Source organism: Callospermophilus lateralis, chromosome 7 (genome assembly GCF_048772815.1).
Source record: "Callospermophilus lateralis isolate mCalLat2 chromosome 7, mCalLat2.hap1, whole genome shotgun sequence".
Classification (NCBI taxonomy): domain Eukaryota; kingdom Metazoa; phylum Chordata; class Mammalia; order Rodentia; family Sciuridae; genus Callospermophilus; species Callospermophilus lateralis.
Genome location: NC_135311.1, coordinates 105366443 through 105379264, shown reverse-complemented (window position 1 = coordinate 105379264; position 12822 = coordinate 105366443). Strand labels below are relative to the sequence as shown.

General features: G+C 34.3%; 1 protein-coding gene across 1 annotated transcript in view; it reads right to left on the bottom strand.

Moving 5' to 3' along the window:
- Faf1 (Fas associated factor 1) overlaps positions 1-12822 on the bottom strand; it is a 396527-nt gene that overhangs the window by 47819 nt on the left and 335886 nt on the right. The window contains exons 16-17 of the mRNA XM_076860444.2: positions 2940-3020; positions 1298-1375 (exon numbers count right to left, since the gene is read on the bottom strand). Of these exons, the coding sequence (XP_076716559.1) occupies positions 1298-1375; positions 2940-3020 (159 nt within the window). The remainder of the gene's footprint in view (positions 1-1297; positions 1376-2939; positions 3021-12822) is intronic.

Below are 12822 nucleotides of genomic sequence, written 5' to 3'. Positions count from 1 at the left end.
TCATTTAGCATACTTTGTCCTTGATTTGCTGTTACTTGTAGACATGTTGTATCTTCTGTCCAAGAATATAATCTGCCCTTTTTCGTTTTTTTGTATTGGGGATTGACTGAACCCAGGGGCTCTTTATCACTGAGCCACATCCCCAGCCCTTTTTATTTTGAGATAGGGGTTCACTAAATTGCTGAGCCTGGTTTTGAACTTGTGATCCTTCTGCTTCAGCCTCCCAAGTTACTGGGATTACAGGCATGTGCTACTGTGCTTAGCTTGTAATCTGGTTTTGTAGGTAAAAAAATATTTTATTATCCTGTTCAAAAAAAAAGTGAGAGGGCTGGGGATGTGGCTCAAGTGGTAGTGCGCTCGCCTGGCATGCGCAGGGCGCTGGGTTCTATCCTCAGCACCACATAAAAATAAAAATAAAGATGTTGTGTCCACCGAAAACTAAAAAATAAATATTAAAAAATTCTCTCTCTTTAAAGAAAAAAAAGTGAGATAGGTAAAAAAAAAAAAAAAAAAAAAAAGAGAATAAATGAAGGATGTAGCATCCTTTGACCAAGAATGATGACTAATGGGATTTTCCTCAGCCCCAGTTAGGGATCTCCAATTTTTTCCATAATTGATTTGATGGCTTCCTCTTTTTATAAATGAATCTTGCCATTAATCCCATGTCCAGAAAAAAAGTATTAAAAATCCCTTTCTGTAAAGCTATTTTAGGGTCATTTGACACCCTTCTTTTTGTTCTGACTGCACTTGGGTCTAAATCTATCATAACTTTTACAAATAGTACTATAATTCTTTTTATAAGACTATGAACTCCTGAAGGGCAGAACCCATGTCTGCATCACTATCCTCTAAGTATTGAGTATTCAAAAAATGTTTCCAAAACAAGTGAATATAAAATTCTCTACATTGATGCAGACATAAACTCAGAGTAAAAAAAACATCAGCCAGGCATATCTGCAAGATGCTGTATAAGTAACTCGCAATATCTTTTGATAAGTAACGTCAAATATAGGGAAGGAAAAAAATACAGTCTTTATGTTATTGGAGTGAGACAGTATCCAGGAAGGATGGGAAGCATCTGTTAGGTAACAAAAGGGAAACAGAATTGAAGATAATAGAAAACCATAAATCTAGTATGTGAACAGATATAAAGATCAGGAATAAAGAAAGGTCTTTCATTCTAAAATGAGTCTGAAAAGGCAGAAAGAAATAAGTTGTAAGAAATACTAACAGCCTTAGTATCAAATACAGTAAAACAACCCAGCTTTGAATAATTTTTCTTAAAATTATGCCGCACCTCACGTTCCTCTTCTTGCTCTTTGCGAATCTGCTCCAAACGAAACTGTTCTGCCATCTCTCTCTCATGAGCTTCCCTCTGTTGATAAAATAGATGGGGAGCAAGCATGTAATATATGTATATATGTAAATATTATATTCTTATTTTTAATAAAATTTTATTTATTGGAGATTGAACCCAGGGCCTGATACAAGCTAGGCAAGTGCTCTACCATTAAACTACATCTACAGCCCTTTTTGATTTTTATTTTGAGTCATGGTCTCATTAAATTGCCCAAGCTAGCCTTGAATTTATAATCCTCTTGACTCATCCTCCAGACTATCTGGGATTACAGGCATGCTTCAACAGTGAAGCACAGCCTGGCTAATAAATACTTGTTTACCTTAAACAAGGGAAAAAACCAAAACCAAAACAAAACTCAAAGGCCTTATTTAACAAAATTCAGAGGTACACAGTGGTAATAGCAGTGCTTCTCTCCAGAATAAGAACTGATATAAAAGGTTCCTACTGTAATGCTTTGAGCACTTTGGGTAATGTGTCATTCAGATCCTTCCTTCCTCTCTTTCATCTTCCTTTATGGCCTTTTCTGATCTCTCTCCTGTCCCCAGATCTTTCTTTTTTTCTACATTTTTAAAAAAAATTGGTGCATTATAGTATACATAATGATGGGATTTGTTGTTACCTATTTGTACATGTACACAGTGTAATGATATAATTTGGCCAATATCACTCCTCGCAACCCATCTCTCACCTCTGGGTCCCTTTCTTCTACTGATCTCTCTTTGATTTTCATGAGCTCTGTCTCTACCTTTCTTTTCCTTTCTCCTCTTTAGCTTCCACATATGAGAGAAAACATGTGACCCTTTGTTTGTCTTTTGAGTTTGTCCCCAAATCTTGAACTCTAGTCATATCAGCCTTTATCCATTGTGTATGCTTTCTGGGTACTAGCTTATATTATTTCTTCTTTCCCTATATAGTTACTTGTATCACTTCTATGAACTATTCCAGAGAACATTCCCATTTTCTGGTTATCCAAAAAGGTTGGGAAAATTTTTCCAATGAAATTCCTGCTCAATGAACTCTCTTAAAACTCAGTGCTTCTCTTATGGCACTCAGGATCCTTGTTTTATGTTACAGCTACTAGTGTTATTGTGTTATTGACTTAATCTAATCAACCACATTTATCAGTATTCCTTTGAGGGCAGAAACTATGGCTTATACATTTTCCACTGCATTTTCAAAACCCAATACAGTAGCAGGTCCTGAAGAAGAAAATCAAATTTTTGATTTTTTTTCTAAGATTAAACAAATCAGTGTCATTAACAGTGACTACACATTAGAATCACCTAGAGTTATTATTTTTTTTTAAACTGTTAGGCTGTAAGACAGACCAATAAATAATAAATAAAATACTGTAGGCTCATTCTTATTGTTTTTTTAATGATTCTGACAAACTTTATTTTGTCTAAATGAACCATGCTTTAAGGATTATTGATAGAATTATGTTTTCTCTTTATTAAATCTAGCTCTCCCTATTGCAAATCCAATATTTTGGCGGATCAAAGTAATAAAAGGGCTGATATTCAGATAATCAAAGACCAGGAGTATATCTATATTCCAGAAGTACTTTGACAAAACCTACCTTTGCTCTGTCAGCCTCAAGTGAAAGGCGATAGGCCTCATCTTGCTCTCTCTTCACATTTTCTCTGGCTTCACGTTCATCCTTAAAAGAAAGAAAAAAGAGTCACCTGAGTTTTTATATTTTTTTAAAGGAAAAAACTGGTGTTAACCCCCTTGTATTATTTCTGCATGAATTTATTATTAAATAAGGAATGTTTTAGGTGTACCAGACATAAATAAACAATGAGTAATATGGTAATAAATAGTAAAGATGTTTAAATTCTAGCTCTGCTACTTATAAACTGTGTGACCTGTGAAGTTATTTAACCTTTCTAGATCTCTCTATTCCTTAATTGTAAAATAGACATAATATTTGTCTTCTAGGATTATTGGGAGAATTAAATGCACTAACAAAGCATCTGGCACTAGTTCATTTGTACAATTATTAGTTCCTTTTTGCCCTTATTTTGATTTTTTTCTAAGATTAATTTAGAGACTGTTCATCAGTGGGACTAAGGACTAGGAAGAATGAAAGTAAAATATGCTTGTTATGTTAACCTTATTCGACACCTCAGCACTAAAACTTTGCTCATCAAGTAAGTATTTTACCACTACATTTATATTCATGAAGTGCAAGTAGCAGAAGTTACCTAAGTTCGAAAACCTTGTTCAATATTTTAGCTTCTGAAGTGAGTATACCATCTGCCTATATTTAAATCATGATTTCATATGAAATTAAAATTTAATTCACTAACAGAATTTCTCATTTGTAAAGCTCAGCAGTGTAGCCAATAATATACTTGTACTCAAACTTAATAAATACCCACACCTGTCCACATTAGTGTTGGTTCCCTTTAGTCATTTGTGTATTAGGTTGAACCATGTAAAGTCATCAATATGTGAATATTTTTGACCTATAAAACTGGAAATTTTTAGGGCACAATGGCACTTCAGAGGCCAAGGCAGGTAGAGGATAAGTTCTAGTCCAGTCTAGGCAATTTAGTGAGGCCCTGTCTCAAAATAAAAGCTCTGTTAAGAATTGTAATATTTCACTGGTTCTCAGTCTTTCAAACAAAAAAATCAGGAAGAATTAGATGTTGCTAACCTGAAGCTGAGTGTTATACTACGTATGATGAAAGGGTATAAGGGTATATTGGGGAAATTATATTTGGTAATAAAATATCCAGAACCATGTTTAACCTTAGAGATCACTCAGGCTACAAAGCAGTCAGAACAATTTATATGTCAAATAATATACATGAATAAAAATGAATTTTAAAAGCTTCTTATTAGAGACATATTTACCACTTAGTATTTACATTATTAACCAAGGTTTTACTATGACTAGATACAATCAAACTGCTAAGGAATATTTTTGTTTTTCTGTGTTTATCTGTATTTGCCTAATGCATTACTCTATGAACTCATTTCCCTACCCCAAACACAATTTATATAGAGTGGCTCCTTAATAGTTCATTTGACCATTGCTGATCTATATTTGATAATTATTTTCAGGTAATAGAAGATAGTTCTAGCCCTGCCAGTAACAAGCTATGTGTTTTGGGGTAAATATTGTCTTTCTTTTTAGACATCTATTAAAATAAAAAATTGAACTTCTAAGGATCCTCTGCCTTTATGGATAATGCGTCTTTTCAAATTAATCTATCTCTAGAATACAATCAACAAATTATGAAAGTAATCTTACCTTTCTATATTTAAATGGGGAAATATTTAAGATGTTTAAAATTTTAATTTGACTTTACTTTCCTGACCTAAGACTTTTCAAATTGGTTTAGGTTTATCTCAGAACACATTTTCTGCTTTTCCTTTAAAGTATTTATCATAATTGCAATTAATTATCATATAATTATTTATTTAAGGTGTGTTTTCCCCATGATACTGTAATCTCCATAAATAGAAATCATCTATATTATATACCTCTGTATTCCACACACAGATTGAATCAATCTACATACCCACCTACCTTTTTGGTGCTGGGGACTAAACCCAGGGCCCAGAGCATGCTAAAATACACACTCTGCCAGTAAGGCTATAGCCTATCCCCAAGTGTAACAATGAATAAATGAATCATCTTTCCAGGCATAAAATATCTATTGTTTGCAGTAAAAATTAAGGAGGAAAAAGATTCAGCTCATCCATAAAGTGGCCCCATGTGAGTCAATGCAATTGACTGGCTAGACAGGAATGACTTGTTATGATACTATGTACATACAACAAAGGGATAAGCTATCACAGCTGGAAGCCATTTAAGCACAAATACAGTTTATTTATAATACAAGCATTCTAAGTAAACAGCTTTGTTTTAAAACAGACTGTTGCAGATATTAAAGGCTGTTAAATATAAGATCTCTGCCCCAGAATGTGGCACCGCTTGTGAGAGGGCTTCCTCACCAATTAACTTCCTTCCTGCCTACACTTCTTTTCTCCCTTCCTCTTCCCTTCTCAACAAATCCTTCTTGGACATGCCACCCCAGTCACCCTTGTTATAAAGTCTACTGATCTATTGTTAAGTGTTCAGATTTTATGTTATTTTAAATACTACAACTACTTTGGAAATCAGTCTGGCAGTTTCTTAAAAAAGTTAACAACATATCTATCATATGACCTAGTCATTTCAGTATTAATTAGTTACCCAAGACAAATGAGTACACATGATCATACAAAAATATGTACACAACAGACAAAACCTAGGAAATAATTCAATTATTCATTGTGAAAGTTATCAGAATAAAAACAGATTTCCTTGTAAAAACAAAACAATAAATAAATAAAAGCTGTGAGGTTATGAAGGAAGAGTTTCTCACACAATTGCCTATTAGTAATTACCAGAACCACATTAGTAATGCATTATTAATGCCAGAACCACAACCCTGCATAAAAGCTACTACAATTTTATTTAAAAAAATACTTTTGCAAGGATATCTGACCAACTACTGTCTGTCAACCTCAGACTGGCATCCTCATTTCTGGCTAAGAAATTTCTCCTTGACCTAACCTTTTTGAATATGCTCAAAGGTTACTATGGCATATTTATTTTCACTGCAATTCTTTTCCCTAATAAAAATTAATAAATTTTCAGAGAATCTCTTTCTGATCATCAATATCTAAAATCTTTCTGATCATCAATATCAAAATCTATCATCAATAGGTGAACATTTAAAAAAGCCCTGAGTACATAAATATAAAAATTAATATTTTTAGGATACTGGGGATTGAATTCGAGGGTGATTTATCACTGAGCTACATCCCCAGCTCTTTATTTTATTTAAAGACAGAGTGGGGGGGGAGAGAGAGAATTTTTAATATTTATTTTTTAGTTTTCAGCAGACACAACATCTTTGTTTGTATGTGGTGCTGAGGATTAAACCCGGGCCGCACGCATGCCAGGCGAGCGCGCTACCGCTTGAGCCACATCCCCAGCCCAGCTCTTTATTTTTTGAGAAAAAGTCTCACTAAACTACTAAGGTTGGCCTTGAACTTGTGATTTTCCTGCCTCATTCTCCCAAGAGGCTGTACTGTATCTGGCAAAAATATGAACACTACTGAAAGCAACATTAGGGGCTTTTGTCAAACTATTCCTTGTTTAGAGCAGATAGACATTGGAACCTCTGTCATAATACTATATAACAATTCCTCTTAATATGATTTCAGAGAATGGTAAGCCCTTTATTAGCTGCATTTACATATATTTTAAGCCAATTATAATCGGGTAATGGTGTCCTCTAAATCCATTGAGTTAGAGACTGAAAGGAAGAGGCAAGATCAGAAATGAGAGACTTAGGTTCGAAGGTAGTCAACACAAAGCAGAATCAAGACCCAAGACAACAGCATTGAAATGCAGGGTTAAATCAATCTGCTCAACTTCATTCAAAAAACAGTGAAAACAGAGACAGAGAATAAACAACTAAGAACTGAAGCTACTGATTCTTAGCTTTGCCCTTTTCATTTTCTTAAATGAAGATGATGATGATGGTGGTGGAGGTGGTTGCTATGGTCATGTAGCTGTGTCTCAGAGGTAGTACACTTGCCTGGCATGTGTGGGGCACTGGGTTCGATTCTCAGCACAATAAATAAATTAATAAATAAATAAATAAGGTCTATCAACAACTAAAAAAATATTAAAAAAAAAAAAAAAGAGCAGGGCTGGGGATGTGGCTCCAACGTTAGCGTGCACGCCTGGCATGCGTGTGGCCCAGGTTCGATCCTCAGCACCTCATACAAAAAAGATGAAAAACTAAAAAAATAAATATTGAAATTCTCTCTCTCTCTCTCTTAAAAAAAAAGCAGACTGACAAACTTTCCATTGCATAATAGAAAAGTAAGGATTTTGGCATTCAGAGTGAATTACACAGAATCTGCCATGTCTATTTCAATGGTTGGTTGATGGGAACTGAGATGAGGCAGTAGTCTCATAAGTACAAATTTTAGTCATCATCATCAGCTATTCGGAGGCCAGACTTGCCTTAAATGTTGGCAGCCTGGTTTTAAGATCCAGCTTCTTTAACAATGAATAAAGTACTAAATTGGAATACTGAATCTTAGTACAGAAGAATCTTCAAGCTTTCTTGTGTGTATATATGTGTGTTATGAACTAATCAGAACGACAGATATGACACTGCAATGTGAGCTATTTGGCTATTTTTTCAATGTTTTTTAAAAGGCATTTATGCAAAATTTAAAAATGCAAAAGTTTAATTATTCTTAAAGGCAACACTATTAATATCGTTAGGTGGTAGTTGATCAAAATTATGAATACCTTGAATGCCACTGAGTTGTATGCTTTACAACAGTTAACCATACATTATGTGAATTCCACTTGCATTAAAAAAATTTCCTAAAACCAAAACAAACAAAGCAAAACTATGGTATGTACATATTGTGAAATAATGCTCAGCAATGAAAAGGAATGAGTCAGTGATAAATGCAACAATGGGGATGAATTTAAAAACAATTATGCTGAACACAAGTTTAGATCTTGAATGTCTCCCAAAGGCTTGGTTCCACAAGGCAGGATTGTTCAGAGGCGGAGCTTTGGGGAAGGGACTGGATCATGAGGTATTATGGTTGGGCTATGATGTGTTCCCCAAAGCTCCTGTGTTAAGACCTTTTTTTTTGCGTGCTGGGGACTAGAACCCAGTGCCTTGTATAAGCGAGGCGAGCACTCTACCAACTGAGCTATATGCCCAGCCTAAGCTCCTGTGTTAATACAGGTATGTTTGAAGGTAAAAAGACTAGACTGTAAAAGCTGCAATCTAATCAGTCTATACTAGTTTGAATGGACTGGTTGGGTGGTAAGTGTAGGCAGGTGGGGCATGGCTAGAGAAGGTGGGTCAATGGGGGCTTGTCCTGGAAGGGTTCTTCCCTGAGATCCCTTACCTCATCTCTCTCTCTGCTTCCTGGCCAATATGAGGTGAGCTGCTTTTTTCCAACCTGCCTTTCAGTCATGATGTTCGCCTCACTTGGGCCCAGAGTAATAGACTTGGTTGTCTATGGACTGAGACCTCTGAAACTGTGACCCCAGCTAAATTTTTTCTTCTCTAAGTTGTTTTGGTCAGGTATTTTGCTCACAGCGATGAAAAGCTGACTAAAACATGAAGACTCTGATCTTATCAATGGATTAATCCACTGATGGGTTCATAATGAAATAGACTGTTAGGAGGTTGTGGAAACTGTAGGAGGTAAGACCTAGTTGAAGAGAGTAGGTCCTAGGGGGCATGCCATGGGGAATATATCTTGTCCCAGCCTCTTCCTCTTTCTCTTTGCTTCCTGGCTGTCATAAAGTGAGCAGCCTCCTTTGTTACTTGCTCCTCCTACCATGATATTATTTATAGCTTTCTTCAGGTCCAAAACAGTGGAGCTAGCTGACAATGGATGTTTCTTTGAAACCATGAGTCAAAATAAATCTTTCCCCTTTTAGGTTGTTCTTTCTCAAGCATTTTGTCATGGCAATAGAGAGCTAATACAGAATGATTTAATCTTTTATAATATTCCAGAAAATGCAAACAAATCTATACTGACAGAAAGATCACAGGTACCTGACATTTGAGTTGGCAGAGGCAAGAGAGAAGGATTAAAAAGATGCATAAAGAAGCTTTGGGTGTGATGTATAGCTTACCATTTGGAATGTAGTAAGGGTTTTGTAGCTATGACATAAGTATAGTTTACTGTTTCTCAATTATACACAATATAGCTTTAGAATAATACTTCAGAATAATAAGAATAATACTGCAAAAATTAATGAATGAATTCAAATGAATGGATAAAGGAGAAGGGAAAATTAATAAAACATCATTAATATGAAGAAATTACCTGAATTCGAACACAGAAAGATAAAGAAATAAAATATGGTAGAGAATTTAAGAGATATGGAGGATAGAAATAAGAAGCATCTACCAGGAATTCTAGGAGAGAATATATAGAATGAAGCTATACTTAGAGATAATATTTTTTACTTTCCCAGTATAGAAGAAAGATAAGAATAAATACAAAGAACCATTTAAAATAGTAACTCCTAGGACATGTAGCATTAAAGTTAATTTAGAGCTGAGAAATGCAGAGTCTTGAATCCACTCCAGAATAACTGAATCAGAACATAAATTTCAACCAGATCTCGTACAGCTGTTAAATTTTGAAAAGCACTACTTAAGAAGACCATAGCAATCTGCTGAACAACAGTCTTACAGACAGCAAGAATATTTATTAAAAGTAATATATCTAATATTGCTTAGGTTAAAAGAGATTGGAATGTTATTTTGACTTTTAGGAAAACCACGCATGAAGAAAGGTAACCTACACACCTGGAAAAAAGTGGTTAAATACCAGGATTGGGCTCTAATCCTTTAGGATATAGGTCAGAGTTTGGGAGATAAAACCTGTGCTTTTGAACAGTACCACAACAGGTTTCCAAACAGAAATGTAAATTCTTCACAAAGGAACATGTCCACTCAGAGCATACATTCTGACAAACATAATAAGAGAAATAGTCAAACATACATTTCAACTCTAATATGATAGCTCTGTTATATAATAAATCTAGCTAACTGCTCTGGAAAGTTTTGGTGTTTGCACATATGTGCAACAGGGAGATGATATAATAATCTCTGATAAAATCTGAATAGTATATTCTGTGGCCACTTAAATGAGTCAGGATTTCTTTCTGAAAACAAGTGAGACAGGAGAAAGGTTACTTTTAATTATGGGTCAGCAAACTATGGTCTTTGGGCCAAAGTCAGCCTGTGGCCTGTTTTTGTAAATAAAGTTATATTGGCTATGGCCATGCCTCCTTGTGCCCATTCATTTATATATTATCTATGGCTACTTTTAAGTTATCATGGGAGAATTGAGTAGCTGTGACAGGAAGGAGATAGCCCCAATGCCAATAATATTTACTATTTAGTTCTTTATAAAAAAGTTTGGTGATCCTTTAAAACCATTATAAACATTGGTTTCAGCCTTTTAAACTTTCAATTTGCAGTAGGCAGGGAATAAAATCTGATAGGATTTAAATTTTATAAAGGTCTAAGGAGAATTTTAGGAAAAGGAAAGGTCAAAAGGAAAAGGCAACTAATTTGTCTTTACAAAAAAATCAGAAGCTATAACTCAGCTCTGACATTATTATGAAAAATTTAAAGTTTCACAGTAGCATATTACAAATTTTGCATGGGTTAACAGTAACAAATCTTAAAAGGGATTTCACAGTATAGATAGAAATAATTTGATCAAACACGAAAGCAAGAGAAAAATGGACAGGCGTTTAGGTATATAGGAGAGATTAGGGAATTATTTTCCATTTGGAGGCTTAGATATGTTCTTAGATATATGTTCTTAGACTTTGTTCTGAACCAGTTTGTATTCTGGCTTAGTTTCAGGTAATGAATTGAACATACCTACTATGAGCATTGTACTGGGCCCAGTATGATGGGAAAGAGAAAAATTTTAAATTAGATCTTACTTTAAAAATAAGTATTTATATTACATTTTATCTAAAAGAAAAGAACAGGTTTTTATTTCCTTATTTTCATGAAGATTTTAATATTAATTATCAAATTCCTGTCATTGAAATTTCAGTTATCAGTAAAAGAATTATCCCTTTAAAATAAAATCACACAACACGATTTTCTGTTTCTCAATGATCTCCCCACATCATCAGGATAAAGTCTAAAACTTTCTAACATAGCCATACTTCATCAGTTTAACTGTCCACTTTTCCCTTCTACACATCAAACAACAAACCCTCTCAGAGCTCCCAGAAGAGACTAGACTTCTGCACAAATCTCTGCCTTTTACATCCTTTATCCTTGGCTTGGAACACTTCCCATCTTTTCTCTTTCAGGAAAAAATCACACTTATCTTTCAGGCCTAACTTAGGAGTCAGTTCTAGGTATTCAGAGGCAAGACCTTTTTTACCATCCCTGTGTTGAATAGTTTCAGTCCTGTGTACCATTCACATCGTATTGTTGTAATGATATATTTACATATTTCCTTCTCATTATACTGTGAGCATATATACAGAGGGCAAAAAAAAAAAGTGTTTTGGTAACCTGAGTTTTTAGCATAAGTTAACATATGGTTGGCATGTGGTGGATAATAATAGTAAACATTTAGAAATGTTTGTTATTGCCACTCTTTGGCAATTGCTAGAAACCTTGAGAAATGATAACAGGTAGGAATGAAAATGAGGAAACACCTTTCTTAAGGAAAATTATCCTCCTGTGAAGGGTGACTGGTTACACCAGGACTACATTTGTAACATGATCTGCATGAATGCCAAGTTTATTTTCAGGGGGAATCTTGATGCTGATTACTAGACACAGTGCTTGTCACACAGTAGGTATTCAACAAATGTGGACTGAAGTCAAGTAGGAGGATAATTATGTGACTTCCTAAGTCACTAAGATAGATAAGTAAGTCCCTGCCAATTTTCTAGATTCAGTGATTTCAGAAAGAAAAAGTAAAATAGCTAAAATATTTTATAATTTAAAGTTGAGTTTTCAAAACCTGCCCCCAAGGCCAACTTGATAATTATGTTTTCTAAGTTAAGTACCTGATTGGTGTACGTACTTAGAGAAAACAGAGATTTTAGTAATTAAACTATAATTTATAAGTGGACTAATTAATTAGGCACAAGCAAGACTAAAAATTTAGTTTAATTTATTCTTTAGTGTTTGGGTGTTTTTTTTTCTCTTCCAAGTTATAGTCTAATTGGGGTAGAATTAGAGTTCAGATAATTCAGAACTTATTTCTGAAAATTTCTCAGATCATAGGGCATTCTAATAATCTTACAAAACAGAATATTTAAATAATGTCTGATATTTTCAAAGTATCAGAATTAGATATTTCTTCAAAGAAGACATAAAAATAGCCAAGAAATATATAAAAATGTGTTTGTTCATCATCATTAGTTGTTAGGGAAATGAAAACCAAACCACAAGGAGAAAATAACTTACACCTATTGTACAAAAGTTAATAAAGATAAAATAATTTTTAAAAAATGGGTAAGTAACAAGTGTTGGTAGAAAATATCTTTCAGTGCAGGATGGGATATAAAGTGATGAATCCACCTTGGCACACAGTATGGTGGTTCCTCGAGAAATTTAATATAGAAGTCATTAAATAATGCTAGTGCTCAAAAACAGTGAAATAAGGCTTATGGCAAACCCCCCACTGAATATTCTATCTGGTTACTACCTATCATATTAAAGATTGCTAAAATGTTAGACTAACTGGTTTATTTTTAAAACTCCACTTAGCGATAGTTTTAAACAGAAAAATTTCAAAATAATCCACTGTAGAACTATGAAAACAGAGAGATGAATTCACAAGTAGCAAGTAACTTCCTAAGTCCTAACTGTGATCATTTTGCTTTGCTAGAATGTCTCTGGAAT